This window comes from Scyliorhinus canicula, chromosome 3, assembly GCF_902713615.1.
Source record: "Scyliorhinus canicula chromosome 3, sScyCan1.1, whole genome shotgun sequence".
NCBI lineage: Eukaryota > Metazoa > Chordata > Chondrichthyes > Carcharhiniformes > Scyliorhinidae > Scyliorhinus > Scyliorhinus canicula.
In genome coordinates, this window is record NC_052148.1 from 97,215,040 (window position 1) to 97,230,844 (window position 15,805).

Here is a 15,805-nt window from a genome sequence, read left to right on the forward strand (position 1 = left end):
CAAAAAACTCGATGAAGTTAGTGAGACACAACCTCCACTTCACAAAATTGTGCAATAGCTGATGAGTCGATTTGTTTCCAAATGGGTATAAATCCTGTCCCTGAGAATTCTCTCCAATAATTTACCTACTACTGATGTGAGGCTCACAGCTTATAGTTTCCAGGGTTACACCTGCTACCTTTCTTAAACAGTGGTACCATATTAGCTATTCTCCAGTCCTCTGGGATCTCGCCTGTAGCCAATGAGGATGCAAAGATGTCAGTCAAGGCCCGAACAATTTCCTTCCTTGCTTCCCTCAGTGTTCTGGGGTAAATCTCATCTGGCCCAGGGGTCTTACCTACCTTTTAATATCTTTTAAAAGACCCAATACATTCTTCTTTTCGATATTAACGTGATCCAGACTGTCCACGCACCCTACCCAAGAATCATCTTTCACAAAGTCCCTTTCTTTGGTGAACACTGTTGCAAAGTACTCATTTAGTACCTCGCCCATTTCCTCTGGCTCAACACATAGATTCCCCCTACTGTCCTTAAGTGGTCCAATCCTTTGCCTGGCCAGGTGGAGGACCATGGTTTCCTCTCTCAGCATTCTCCTTCACCTCCGTTCTGTTCACCCCTGCTACAAATAACCGACCCAACAAGAACTCTCCACCCACGAGGAAAAGAAAAAAAAAAACACCCTGCATCCACTCTACCCGTATCTTCTGTACTCTCAAGTGCCCGCTCCTCTGTCTCTCAGTAAAGTTCAGTTGTTCCCCAGTTTGTGCTATATAATGAAGTCATCGACCGCTTCTGGAATTTCAAAGTAATATTCCCGGCCTTCAAAGGTCACCCACAGTTTTGCCTGGTAGAGCACCCTGAACCTGATCTGCTGTCTATACAGCACCGCCTTGGCCCTGTTAAATCCGGTACGCCGTTTTACCAGTTCCGCTCCAATGTCCTGATATATTTGGACCTTGTTCCCCTCCCATTCACAGTTCTATTTCTCCCTGACCCACTGCAGGATCTCTTTTTCACAAACTTGTGGAGTCTTGCGATCACTGCCCGCGGCGGCTCCCTGCTCTTGGCTTCTGCCTTAGAGACCTGTGCGTTCCATCCACCTCTGGGGCCTTGTCCAGGAACCCATCTGCCACCAGCCCTGCCAACATCCTTGAGACGTACCTCATGGCACTCGTGCCGTCCACTCCTTCAGGCAGGCCGAGGATGTGCAGGTTCTGCCTTCTCGACCTATTCTCTTACTCTTCCACCTTTGCTCTCAGCGTCTTGCAAAGGCCTCCTAAGAGACTCGCCTCCAATACCACCTGTGGTCCAACATCACCCTCTCCATCTCCCAGATCTGTGACCCCCCCCCCCATGTGCCTCCAAACACTTTTTGACTCTTTCCAATGAGCCCTTCAGGGGTGCCACAGCCCCTGCAATGGCCTTCGGTCAGTCCTCCTGCATCTCTTTCTTTTGTTGACTGAACTCTTCTAGGGGCTTTTCACAGTAACTTCATTTGAAGCCATCTTATGACAATAAGCAATTTTCATTTCATTTCATTTTCATTTCTTCCTTGATGAAGGCCATCAACTGTTCCATTTGGGGCTTTTCAGCTTACACTGGCCTTTCCTCCTCCACCATCTTTCTAATAACTGCTGCGCCACAGCTCTCTTTCGACTCCTTTGCCAAATCTTTCACCTGCCGGGTTTGATAACCAGCAGACATGCCACACCTGGGGGGTACTTCTCCTCCAACCTTCAGCTGTACTATTCCGTCGCATTGTCTCCCGTTTTGGGGTAAAAAGAGCTTGGTTCTAAGCCTTTGAGCTGGAGCTGCTCTGTGTGCAACCACTCACACCATGGCCGCCACTGGAAGTGTAACGTATGAATTTTGAGTGCTTCGGAATGTTATTAGAATGTATTTCTTATCACCGCCTATCCTGTCAGTTTTGTGAAGGATCCAGATATTTCTGAATCTACCTTTGTTCAAAATTTGTCTTGCTGCATATTTTGAAATAATTTGCAAATCCAGGAATATTACTGTGTGCTGAGGGATTCAGTCATTTGTCTTTTGTGTTGTGGCACTCTGTTCACATCATTTGGAAAACTATGACTGGAGCTGGAACTTTGAAATCTCTCATTTATGTAATGTCATGATTTACGTTAGGCATGTGCATGGCAAGAGAGTTGGGCATTTCTGCAACTTTTTGTCACCCCTGTATATGCAAAGGGAACAAGTAATTTCTCATTTTTACTGGACTATGAACGGTAGAATCTAACATGTCAATCCCATTTTGTTCTGACCTTTTGATTATTTGATCATTATGCTTTGTGGGACTTCCCTGTTCACAAGTTGGCTGCTGCGTTTCTTGCACCAATGACCGCACTCCAAAAGTCATTGGTTGTAAAGTGTTTTGAGACATCCTGAAGTTGTGAAAGCTGCTACTCTGTTTACTCCCCAAGCTTATGTTATATCCTTGAAACATGACTAAGAATTCTATCCAGAGAATAGGGGCTTGTTTTGTTGAGCTGCTCTCAAATGGGTGTGAAGTATATTGTTGGGTTGGGAATATTCGAGAATATTTCATGTTACAAACATTTATGTATCCATAGATAAAGCATCTCTGATTATTTCCTTGTATTGCTCTCCACCTATATCTTACTTTCTGTATCACACCTGGGGAAAAACTCTTACTTAAATAGAATTTTCAAATTTTCAGTGCCTCTCCTTGGGTCCTCTGTTCACAATGACATTCTGAAGCTACCAATCTCATCTTTAATTTCCCAATATCAAATAGAACATTACTTTCTCTCTCAGCTGGGCCGTTTCCCTGGTATGGCCCTCGGCCCCCCTCCCTCAAGTCCAAGGGTTGAAGACTTCCAAGAGACATGGTGGATAACTAGTTTAACCATTCACTGCTAGATCTGACTGATCGCCATAATAATAATAATCTTCATTGCCACAAGTAGGCTTACATTGACACTGCAATTTAGTTACTGTGAAAAGCCCTTATTGTGAAAGCTGTTCCAGAATCATCCTGGAATGCAAGGTTGACCCTCTGCTTCTTTCCTATATTACAAGCCGTGTTCTTAAAATCCTCTCCCCATCTTCACCACTCTCTTCCCCCAATGTCTTTTCAGATTAGAGGAAGCTTTGTAATGGAGTTCCCTGAGGGTCAGTATTGGGACTCTTGCTCTTTCTGATATGTATTAAAGAGCTAGACTGTGGTGTTGGCGCATGATTTCAAAATTTATAGATGGTAAGCAGATTGGAAATATTGTCAACTGTGGTGAGGCTAGCTTTGAACTTTAAAAGGACATAGACGAGGTGGTGGATTGGACAGACAAGTGGCGGAGAATGCAAAGAAGTGTGATGCGAATATGGAGAGACTGTATAAAATAAAGGGAAAAATGCTAAAGGAGGTGCAGGAACAAAGTGCATATGTACATACGTCATTGAAGATGACAGGCCATGTTGAGAGGCAGTTAATAAAGCAATATCTTGTCCAGTTTAGCTCATTTGGCTGGACAGCTGGTTCATGATGCAGAGTGATGCCAGCAGCCCAGGTTCAATTCCTGTACTGGCTGAGGTTATTGATAAAGGCTCCACCTTCTCAACCTTGGCCCTCGCTTGAGGTGTGGTGATCCTCGGGTTAAATCGCCACCAGTCAGCTCGCCCCTCAAAGGTGAAAGCAGCCTATGGTCATCTGGGAATATGGCAACTTTACCGTAAGTATCTTGAGTTTTAGTAAAGGGGGCATTGTACAAGAGTAAGGAAGCCCTGTTGAACTTGTATAAGGCACTAGTTGGGACTCATCTGGATTACTCCATCCAGTTCTGGTTCATGATGAGGAAGAATGTGAAGACACTGGAGAGAATACAGAGGAGGTTCACAAGATTGATTTCCTGGCTAAAGAACTATAGCTATGAGGATAGATTGGAGAGGTTGGGACTGTTGTCCTTGGAGAAATGAAGGATGAGAAGAGACTTGGTAGAAGAATTCAAGATCCTGAGGGGTATGGGCAGGGTAAACCGTAAGAAACTGTTCCACTCGAGAGCATCAAGAACTAGAGGGCACAGATTCAAAAAAATTGGCAAAAGGAGTAGAAGGGATGTGAGGGAATGTTCTTTTTTCACCTAGAGGGTGGTTGGAGACTGGAACGAACTTCCTGAGAGAGTGGTGGAGGCAAGTTCGATGGAGATATTCAAAAGGGAATTTTGACTCGGTGGGCTGAATGGCCTCCATCTGAACTGTAAAGATTCTGTGATGACGAGTACATGGAACATGTAGATTTCTGTCCCTAAGATTGCGATCATCTGATCAGTTGCTTCTGTTACATCTCTCCTTTTCCCTAACCCTTCGGGTTGAACCTCCTCTAAGGCACCCCCCCATCCTGATCTGAACTTCTTTCTTTTTCTAATCTTACTTCTTATCATGCCCTCCAAGCTCATCTTGTCCATGAAACCCACCTCCTGCTTTCTCAACCCGGTTACCACTAAACTACTGACCATCCAGCTTGCCTTCCTGGATGCCCAAGATGTGCAGGTTAGGTGGATTGGCCATGATAAATTGCCCCGGTGTCCAAAATTGCCCTTAGTGTTGGGTGGGGTTACTGGGTGAGGGTGGAGGTGTTGACCTTGGGTAGGGTGCTCTTTCCAAGAGCCAGTGCAGTGTTGATGGGCCGAATGGCCTCCTTCACTAAATTCTATGATAGAAATTCTATGCCATATTAACTCACCTTGTTAATGATTCTCTCTCTCTCTCTCTCTCTCTCTCTCTCCTCTCATTCTGTCCCTCTCTCCCTCTTTCAAGTCTGCTGTTATCACTACTCTCTTCAAAATAAATCCTGTGGCCCACCATCTTTGCAAACTCTGCCAATTTCCAAACCCTGTTTCCTCTCCAAGGTTCTTAAATATGTTGTTGCTTCCCAAATCCATGCCCATCTTCCCTTGAAATCCAGGTTTGAATTCCTTCAAGCAGATTTCTGTCCCTGCTACCAGAGTTGCTCTTATCGACGTCACAAATGACATCCTATGTGACTTTGACAAAAGGCAAACTATCCCTCTCATCCTTTTCCTTCTGTCTGTAGCCTTCACAGAACCACTACAGTGCAGGAGGAAGCCATTTGGTTCATCAAGTCTGCACTGATCCCCTGAAAGAGCATCCTAACCAGGCTCTTGTCCTACCCCTGCAAACCCATAACCCCACCTAACCCACACATCCCTGGGCACCAAGGGGCAATTTAGCATGACCAATCCAGCTAACCTGCACATCTTTGGATGGTGGGAGGAAACCGGAGCACCCAGAGGAAATCCATGCAGATACTGGGAGAAAGTGCAGACTCCACACAGTCACCCAAGGCTGGAATTGAACCCTGCGACCTGGTGCTCTGAGGCAACAGTGCTAACCACTGCCACCACAGTTCATCGCATCATCCTTTCTCAATATTTTTCCACAGCTAATGGGACTTCACCTGACTAATTCCATTCTTATTTATCTGATAGTAGGCAGAGTAATCAACAATGGCTTCTCTTCACATTCCCACATAGCTATTTCTGGGGAGCCATCCCCTGTTTCTCATCCAAATCCTGTACCTCATTCATGTCAGTTTCCACATTTAAGTTAACAACAGCCAGCTTCATTTCACCATTGCTGCTCTTGACTCTTCTACACTCCATACATTCTCAAATTGCTTATCTAGCAACCAGCACTAGATGAGCAGAAATTTCCTCCAATTAAATATTGGGAAGACTGAAGCTAATGTTTTTGGTCCCAGTCTCAAACTCTTGTGACCGATTCCCCCTCTCTCCATAATAAAGGTTAAACCATACTGTTTGCAACCTCAGTGTCATATTTGACCACGAGGTGGCCTCTCGATCCTGTATCCATGCCATTACTAAGACCACATATTTTCACCTTTGCAACACTGTTTGTATCTGCCCAGCCTCAGCTCATCCACAGCTGAAACCTTATCTATGCCTTTGTTACCGCAAAATCTGACTATCCTCGTGCATTCTTTTTAAAAAAATATTTTTATTCTCCTTTTTCACATTTTCATCCTACTGCATTCTTGATTGCCCCCCCCCCCCCCCCCCCCCCACATTCTGCCCTCCATAAGACCATACGACATAGGAGTGGAAGTAAGGCCATTCGGCCCATCGAGTCCACTCCGCCATTCAATCATGGCTGATGGGCATTTCAACTCCACCTACCAGCATTCTCCCCGTAGCCCTTAATTCCTCGCGACATCAAGAATTTATCTATCTCTGCCTTGAAGCCATTTAGCGTCCCGGCCTCCACTGCACTCCGCGGCAATGAATTCCACAGGCACACCACTCTCTGGCTGAAGAAATGTCTCCGCATTTCTGTTCTGAATTTACCCCCTCTAATTCTAAGGCTGTGCCCACTGGTCCTCGTCTCCTCGCCTAACGGAAACAGTTTCTTTGCGTCCACCCTTTCTAAGCCATGTATTATCTTGTAAGTTTCTATTAGATCTCCCCTTAACCTTCTAAACTCCAATGAATACAATCCCAGGATCCTCAGCCGTTCATCATATGTTAGACCCGCCATTCCAGGGGTCATCCATGTGAATCTCCGCTGGACACGCTCCAGTGCCAGTATGTCCTTCCTGAGATGTGGGGCCCAAAACTGGACACAGTACTCCAAATGGGGCCTAACCAGAGCCTTATAAAGGCTCAGTAGCACATCGCTGCTTTTATATTCCAACCCTCTTGAGATAAATGACAACATTGCATTCGCTTTCTTAATCACAGATTCAACCTGCATGTTTACCTTTAGGGAATCCTCGACTAGCACTCCCAGATCCCTTTGTACTTTGGCATTATGTATTTTCTCACCGTTTAGAAAGTAGTCTATGCTTGGATTCTTTTTTCCAAAGTGTAAGACCTTACATTTTCTCACGTTGAATTGCATCAGCCATTTCCTGCACCACTCTCCCAAACTGTCTAGATCCTTCTGCAGCCTCCCCACTTCCTCAGCACTACCTGCCTGACCACCTAACTTTGTATCATCGGCAAACTTCGCTAGAATGCCCCCAGTCCCTTCATCCAGATCATTAATATATATGGTGAACAGCTGCGGCCCCAACACTGAACCCTGTGGGACACCGCTGGTCACCGGCTGCCATTCTGAAAAAAAACCTTTTATCCCAACTCTCTGCCTTCTGTCAGACAGCCAATCCTCAACCCATGCCAGTAGCTCACCTCGAACACCATGGGCCCTCACCTTACTCAGCAGCCTCCTGTGTGGCACCTTATCAAAGGCCTTTTGGAAATCCAGATAGACCACATCCACTGGGTTTCTCTGGTCTAACCTACTTGTCACCTCCTCAAAGAATTCTAACAGGTTCGTCAGGCACGACCTCCCCTTATTAAATCCATGTTGACTTGTTCTAATCCGACCCTGCTCTTCCAAGAATTTAGAAATCTCATCCTTAACGATCGATTCTAGAATTTTACCAACAACCGAGGTCAGGCTAATTGGCCTATAATTTTCCATCTTTTGTCTTGATCCTTTCTTGAACAAGGGGGTTACAACAGCGATCTTCCAATCGTTCGGGACTTTCCCTGTCTCCAGTGATTTTTGAAAGATCTCAACCAACGCTTCCGCTATTTCTTCAGCCACCTCCCTCAGAACTCTAGGATGTAGCCCATCGGGGCCAGGAGATTTGTCAATTTTAAGACCTTTTAGCTTTTTTAGCACCATCTCTTTTGTAATGGCAACCATACTCAACTCAGCCCCCTGACCCTCTATAATTTTTGGGATATTACTCATGTCTTCCACTGTGAAGACAGACGCAAAGTACTTATTAAGTTCTCCAGCCATTTCCTCGTCTCCCATCACTAGCCTTCCGGAATCAGTTTGAATTGGCCCAATGTCTACTTTGGCCTGTCGTTTGTTTCTTATGTATTGAAAGAAACTTTTACTATCATTTCTTATATTACTGGCTAGCCTGCCTTCATATTTGATCCTCTCCTTCCTTATTTGTCTCTTTGTTAACCTCTGTTTGTTTTTGTAGCCTTCCCAATCTTCTGATTTCCCAGTGCTTTTGGCCACTTTATAGGATCTCTCTTTTTCTTTGATACATTTCCTGACCTCCTTTGTCAGCCATGGCTGTCTAATCCCTCCCCGGATAATCTTTCTTTTCTTGGGGATGAACCTCTGTACAGTGTCCTCAATTATGCATACAAACACCTGCCATTTTTGCTCTGCTGTCTTCCCCACTAGGGTCTGCTTCCAGTCGATTTTCGCCAGTTCCTCTCTCATGCCCTCGTAATTACCTATATTTAACTGTAACACCATTACATCCGATTTTGCCTTCTCTCTTTCAAACTGCAGACTGAACTCAACTAAATTTGACCTCCTCCAGAATTCTGCTGCCTGTGCCCTAACACATAACAAATACCATTTACCCATCACCCAAATGCCTAGTGGCACAAGCTCCTGGCTAAACAATGCTTCCATTTCAGAATTCTCATGCTTGTTTCGCATGGCTCTTGCCTGACCCTGCCCACCGTAATTTCCTGCAACCTTCCAAGATTTCTGCACTTTACTTCCAACCGCTTGAGCATCCCACATTTAATCCCTTCACCATTGGTGGCTGTACCTTCAGTTGCCTCGGACCCAAGCTCTGGAATTCCCTCCCTACACCTTGCTACCTCATTTTCCTCCACTCGCTCCTTAAAACCTACCTCTTTGACCAAGCTTCTGGTCATCTGCCCATTTATCTCCTGATGTGACCCGGGTGCCATATTTTGTTTTGTAATGCTTCTTTGAAATGCCTTGGAATATCTTATTACATTAAAGGCAAAATAATATCAAGTTGTTCACATCCCCTGTGTACTATTGCAGCTCTTTGTGTTCCAAACTGAAGCCAGATGGTCATTGTGACAATCCATGATCCTCTTAACAGCTGCTAGACCTGTACTAGCACATACTGGATTATTCTTTGGACATTCTGTTACAAATCAATTAAACTTGCGTTTAAAATAAGTTTAAAGTTACATAATATACAGAACATTGAGGGTAGCACAAGCGGATAGCACTGTGGCTTCACAGAGCCAGGGTCCCAGGTTCGATTCCCTGCTGGGTCAATGTCTATGCGGATTCTGCACATTCTCCCCGTGTCTGTGTGGGTTTCCTCCGGGTGCTCCGGTTTCCTCCCACAGTCCAAAGACGTGCAGGTTAGGTGGATTGGCCCTTAGTGACCAAAACAGTAGGGGTTATTGGGCTATGGGGATAGGGTGGAAGTGAGGGCTTAAGTGGGTCGGTGCAGACTCGATGGGCCGAATGGCCTCCATCTGCACTGTATGTTCGATACCGTATGATTTAGTTTAGTAAATATCTTTATTGGCTAATAGAAATTTAGTTTGAAATATAAAACCATGAACTTTGAAGAAATGTCTATGGCTGTGAATTTGCTTGGCAGAGCAGGAACAGGTCAGAAGATCCTTGGCATAATTGCTTGTTGGAAAATTGGTGTGAGGGGCAGGTGGGAAGATTAAGTAAAGGGTGTGAAAATAATTTGCATGCTTGTAGAGTGCACGGTCGTGAAAGCCCTCATATAAACCTTCCCGTTTACCATTTGAGAGAGGTGAAATGTCCCCTTTCTATTTGCATTATTGATCCACGTTCGATATGTATTGTTTAAAACTTCCGCTTGCATCCCAATAGCCTTGTGTGGTGAGGTGACTAATCGGGAGAAGTATACCGCTAATTTAGCATTTTACTGGTGTCCCGCAGAGTGGAATATATTTTGTTTGGTTATAAAACTTTTCCTTACTTCCTGTGATTATTCCATTCTGAAGAAGACCACAGGATGTCCCCAAATGATCTACAGAAGAAGTACTTTTGAAGTGAAATGTACAACACATGGCAGTTGATTTGTGCTCCGTACACTCCTACAAACAGCAATGTAATATTGACCAGATGTTCTGTTTTAGAGATTTGATTGAGGGCTAAAAATCATCTCGAACACCAGAGATAACTTCTCTGTTCTTCAAAACAGTCATGATGTGGAGATGCCGGCGTTGGACTGGGGTGAGCACAGTAAGAAGTCTTACAACACCAGGTTAAAGTCCAACAGGTTTGTTTCAAACACGAGCTTTCGGAGCACGGCTCCTTCTTCAGGTGAATGGAAAGGCTTGTTCCAGAAATGTTTATATAGACACAGTCAGAGATGCCCCGGAATGCGAGCACCTGCAGGCAATCAAATCATCAAAGATGCAGAGAGAGAGGTAACTCCAGGTTAAAGAGGTGTGAATTGTCCCAAGCCAGTACAGTCGGTAGGCCTCTGCAAGTCCAGGCTTGTTGGTGGGGGCCGAATGTCGCATTACATTCGGCCCCCACCAACAAGCCTGGACTTGCAGAGGCCTACCGACTGTACTGGCTTGGGACAATTCACACCTCTTTAACCTGGAGTTACCTCTCTCTCTGCATCTTTGATGATTTGATTGCCTGCAGGTGCTCGCATTCCGGGGCATCTCTGACTGTGTCTATATAAACATTTCTGGAACAAGCCTTTCCATTCACCTGAAGAAGGAGCCGTGCTCCGAAAGCTCGTGTTTGAAACAAACCTGTTGGACTTTAACCTGGTGTTGTAAGACTTCTTCAAAACAGTGCCATGAGATCTTTCATGTCCACCTGAGAGGGCAGACAGGACCTCTATTTAATAGGAGCAAAAGACGGCACCACCCACAGTATAACAGCCCACCAGTACTACATTAGAGTGTCAGCCTAAAAATTTGAGCTCCAGTCTCTGGGGTGGATTTTGAGCCATTTGGCTCCTGTGAGGGTGTTACAACTTGAGCCATGGCACACTGGTATTGATAGATGTTGGTGTCGCCATTTCATATTATTAATTATTGGTTTTCTGCGACCTGCTTTCTGAGGGAATACACATTCCATCACCCAACAGAATTAGTTTTAAATAGAAATTGTTATTGACAAAGACTAGTATCATAGGCTCTTGTGCTACAAATGGCATTGGGCATCTTTTGTCTTGAGCTGTTTGTCTCTAAAGTAAAATATCTGCTTCCCTATAAAACTTGTTACACAGTGAAACTTTAAAAGTTAAAACTTTTCAACACACCAGAAGTGTACTTTATTAAGAAATAAATATTAGCAAACAGCTGGTCTGCAAGATTTGTTTTTATTTCTCTTGGTCTATCATCTGCAGGATTATGAAATGTTTAGCATGCAACAAAACAAGAATACTCATCAAGAAAGAGATGAAAACCGAAATTTTGATAAACATGGTGATCGTAGGGAGAATGGAAATGCTCGAGCTCTATCCCAGACAACCATTCACCCATCAGCATTCCCCCAATCTAATATTTTATCAAGTTCGCTGGAAGCTGAGCATAGGTATGTGTATAAAATCATATAGACATCTAAAATTTGAAACTTCAATTTGTCTTATTGATTTAGATGCAGTAAAACTGCAAAGGAATAAATAGTAGAAGTTGTTAGGAAACTTAGCATCTGACAATCTCGAGCAGGACCTGGATGTTATGCTGCCAGCTGCTGTGAATGTAATTGTCCAATTGTAGAATTAGTTCTTTGCATGCCCTAATGCAATTTTCACCCGGTATATTGTTCTTTTGTTTTTAAAAGTCCTATTGTTTCCAGTACTTAGGCATGTTAATAGATTTTTGATTTTTTTCCCCCCCCCTTTTTACACAGATGCCTTCTTTCTCTCTTACATTGTTTTATTTCCGCCTCAAGATTTTTACACCCTCTTTGCCACAGTTGCACCTTCTGAACTGTAACTGTCATTGTCATAACCATCCAGGGATTCCTTCTCTAGTCTTGTTTTCTTTCTGATTTACAATGTTTACCATCCCAGATATAAGCTTGTGGTGCACGATATTTGTATCTGCAACAAAACAGAATAACTCGGTGTTTAATGCATGTGGAAAATATTCTATTTGATAATTAGCCTTGTTAGTTTGCATTGTGTTCCATGCAGACTTTACAATCTAACTTTAGATCATGCTGAAAACAATTGATGGCAGCTGGCTGATGAATTACAATCTTGAATTGCAATTCTGGGAAAAGGGAGATTATTTTGAAAATAACATGGACCTTCAAAAACTTCAGTGAAGAATATTGGGCATTAACTGTATGATGTTTGAACTTGGATTTCCTTTAGCATGGCACAATGACCTGTAATGTAGTATTATTCGACTGAGTGCTTTCTGTTTACTTCTAGGCTGCTGAAAGAGATGGGTTGGCAGGAAGAAAGTGAAAATGATGAAACTTGTGCTCCGTTAACAGAGGATGAGATGAGGGAATTCCAGGCAATCAGTGAACAGGTAACAATATCCTGCTCAGTAATGGGCCGAATTACATAAATCTTATGACACTTTTATTCTTTTCACCTTTCCCCTCTTTAACATTGCTGTTCCATTTTTAGCTTTGCATCTTGTTGGATTAAATACTTGGCAATCGATACGCCAAATTGACAAAATTTTGAAAATGTCAAATTGGAGAGCTGTCAATTTTGGGAGCGAGCTTTTGACTTTTATTTATGCGTTCGTGGGATGTGGGCATCGCTGGCTGGGCCAGCATTTATTGCCCAACCCTGAGTTCACTACATTGCTGTGGGTCTGGAGTCGCATGTAGGCCAGACCAGATGAGGATGACAGATTTTCTTCCCTAAAGAACATTAGTCTGGGCAGCACGGTAGCACAGTGGTTAGCACTGTTGCTTCACAGCTCCAGGGTCCCAGGTTCGATTCCCGGCTTGGGTCACTGTCTGTGTGAAGTCTGCACGTTCTCCATGTGTGTGCGTGGTTTCCTCCGGGTGCTCCGGTTTCCTCCCACAAGTCCCAAAAGACGTGCTGTTGTTAGGCATTTTGGACATTCTGAATTCTTCCTGTGCCTCCGAACAGGTGCCGAATTGTGGCGACTAGGGGCTTTTCACAGTAACTTCATTGCAGTGTTAATGTAAGTCTACTTGTGACAATAAAGATTATTATTATTTATTATTATTATTAGTGAACCAGATGGGATTTTGCAACAATCGACAATGGTTTCATGGTCACCTTCAGACTTTTAATTCCATATTTTTATTCAATTCAAAAGTCATTAATCCAGTGACAATGCCTTTGCCTCCACACTTGGTGGTAGTATTCTTGCATCAGAGTCAGAATGTATTTATGTAGAGCTAACAAAACATCTCCCTGCGTTTCCAAAATATTATGGAGCAAACTTGGACACTGCACCACATAAGGAGATGGTGGGGCAAATGGCCTATAGCTGGTTTAAAACTGTAGATTTTAATAGTATCTGAAAGGAAAAAAGGAAGGTGAGCGGTTTAGAGAGAAATTCCTGAACTTGGGGCCCACGCAGCTGAATGCATGAGAACCAAGGGCCGACTGATTTAAATTTGTGGTGCTCAGGATGCCAGAATAGGTGAGCACAGTTATCTCAGAGGATTGTGGGCTTTTGGAGAAGGCAAAGAGAGCGGGCGGTGTGAGGCCATGGAGGGCCTTAAAAACTAGGATGAGCATGGGCAGCACGGTGGCACAGTGGTTAGCATTGCTGCCTACGGCGCTGAGGACCCAGGTTCGAATCCCGGCCTTGGGTCACTGTCCGTGTGGAGTTTGCACGTTCTCCCCGTGCCTGTGGTGGGTTTCACCCCCACAACCCAAAGATGTGCAGGACAGGTGAATTGGCCACGCTGAATTGCCCCTTAATTGGGGAAAAAAAAAATTGGATACGCTAAATGTATAAAAAAACTAAAAAAAAACTAGGATGAGCTAAATCGCTGGCTTTTAAAGCAGATCAAGCAGGCCAACGTAACGGTTCGATTCCCATTCCAGCCTCCCCGGACAGGCGCCGGAATGTGGCGACTAGGGGCTTTTCACAGTAACTTCATTAAAGCCTACTCATGACAATAAGCGATTTTCATTTTAAATATCGAGGCATTGCTTGAAAGGAGTTGGCGCAAAATGAATGTAAATGTTGCCAGAATCCTGGAGAACTGTAGGCTTTTATCTCCTTTGCGAGTTTACTGGTGGTGATTTAACCTGAGGCTCACCACACCAAGTGAGTGGTAAGGTTGAGAAAGCATGAATATATTTGTGAATAACCTCCGTCTGCAATACTTCCAAGTCTTGTATCGCCTGCCAATTGTTGTACACTTCATGAACCAAATTACCTTTTTGACTATCTTTAACCCAGCTGCAGTACAATAAAGAAAATTTGTAATTTCTTTAAAATATTTAGGGAATCCCTCATTGTTTTTAAGAATGTTTGAAAAGGACTTGAGTTTGCATCAATTGTAAAGGGATGAATTGTAGTTTTCGTGAATAATAATAAATATTGATCCATGTGACCCCTGACATGGAAGCAGTACTGATGGGAAGTAAGTTGAGATGCTGTATGGCCAGACACTAAGAAGACAGACAAAGAAGCTACTGCTGTAAATAGCAAAGGAGAGCTGTGACAGAAGGGAGAACGGAGGAAACCCATTTACAAGGAACTGCATGTGCAATACAGTTGATCAGAGCAGAAACGTGAAGGCAAGGTCAGAGCAGGGATTGCAAATTGAGCTGTTACTGCTGCTGTTAAAGTTTTGCCAGAGCAGATTATTTAACAGTGTTCATTGAAGTGGTTGGATAAATGAGCCTCTCCGGAATCTGTATCATACTGTCATAAGAGCTTTTGCAGACATGTGCTGTTCAGGTGGGATGACTGTCTCCAGGGCCCTCTGATGGAATACAGTTGCCAGTAAACACTACTTGAATACTGAATCGATTGAAAATCGGAAAGTGAGATCCTAATACAAGAGGCCAAGTTAGAGAACTTTAGAATAAAATCAAAGCAAAATGCTGCAGATGCTAGAGATCTGAAATGAAAACAAAAGTGATGGAAAAACTCAGCCAATCTCTGGGCATCTGTGGCGAGAGAAACAAAGTCGACATTTTGAGTCCAATATGTCTCTTTGGAATTGAAACTTTGGAACTGCACTTGGTGTCACATCTCTACAAGCTATGATTGCAGGTGCTTGTGTTTGTAAGAACAATTTTTGTTGCACTGACTTTTCAGAGTGACATTTACCTATTTATTGGAAGTATCATTTGTCTGTTAATGTTTAATTTGTATTAGTTCTGATTCATGTTAAAGTTACAAAAAAGTGAAATGTTGGTAATTTCATCATCTGAGGTCATTTGGAAAATTTTGTTGTTTTGATTTATGATTGGTAATTGTGGGCTCGAGTCTGGGATGTTAATCCAGAGACTGCAACTGGTTCACTGGGACTTTCCAGCATTTAAACACACAAGATTACACATTTGCTTTTACTGTATCTTGTTAGAAAAGCCATGATGTGGAGATGCCGGCGTTGGACTGGGGTGAGCACAGTAAGAAGTCTTACAACACCAGGTTAAAGTCCAACAGGTTTGATTCAAACACAAGCTTTTTTGAATCAAACCTGTTGGACTTTAACCTGGTGTTGTAAGACTTCTTACTGTTGTCAGAAAAGCAGCATTGGTACCTTTTTGAGGCGTGTGGTTTGTTGAAAGACACAATCTGACTGTCAGAGACTTGAAACTGTTTCACAAAGAACAATACAGCCCAGGAACAGGCCCTTCAGCCCTCCAAGCCTAAGCCGACCATGGTACCTGCCTAAACTAAAACTGTATGCACTTACGGAGTCCGTATCCTTCCATTCCTACCCTATTCATGTATTTGTCTAGATGCCACTATCAGGTCGCCTCTCGACCTCTGTCGTTCCAGTGAGAACAGACCAAGTTTATCTGAACTCTCCTGATAGCTAATGCCCTCCGTACCAGGCAACA

The 15,805-nt window shown here is 43.7% G+C and overlaps 1 protein-coding gene across 1 annotated transcript in view; it reads left to right on the forward strand.

Moving 5' to 3' along the window:
- The window catches only part of LOC119962826 (vasculin-like), a 115,606-nt gene that overhangs the window by 88,777 nt on the left and 11,024 nt on the right, over positions 1-15,805 (forward strand). Inside the window, exons 10-11 of the mRNA XM_038790957.1 lie at positions 11,177-11,364; positions 12,212-12,314. Coding sequence (XP_038646885.1) covers positions 11,177-11,364; positions 12,212-12,314 — 291 coding nt within the window. The remainder of the gene's footprint in view (positions 1-11,176; positions 11,365-12,211; positions 12,315-15,805) is intronic.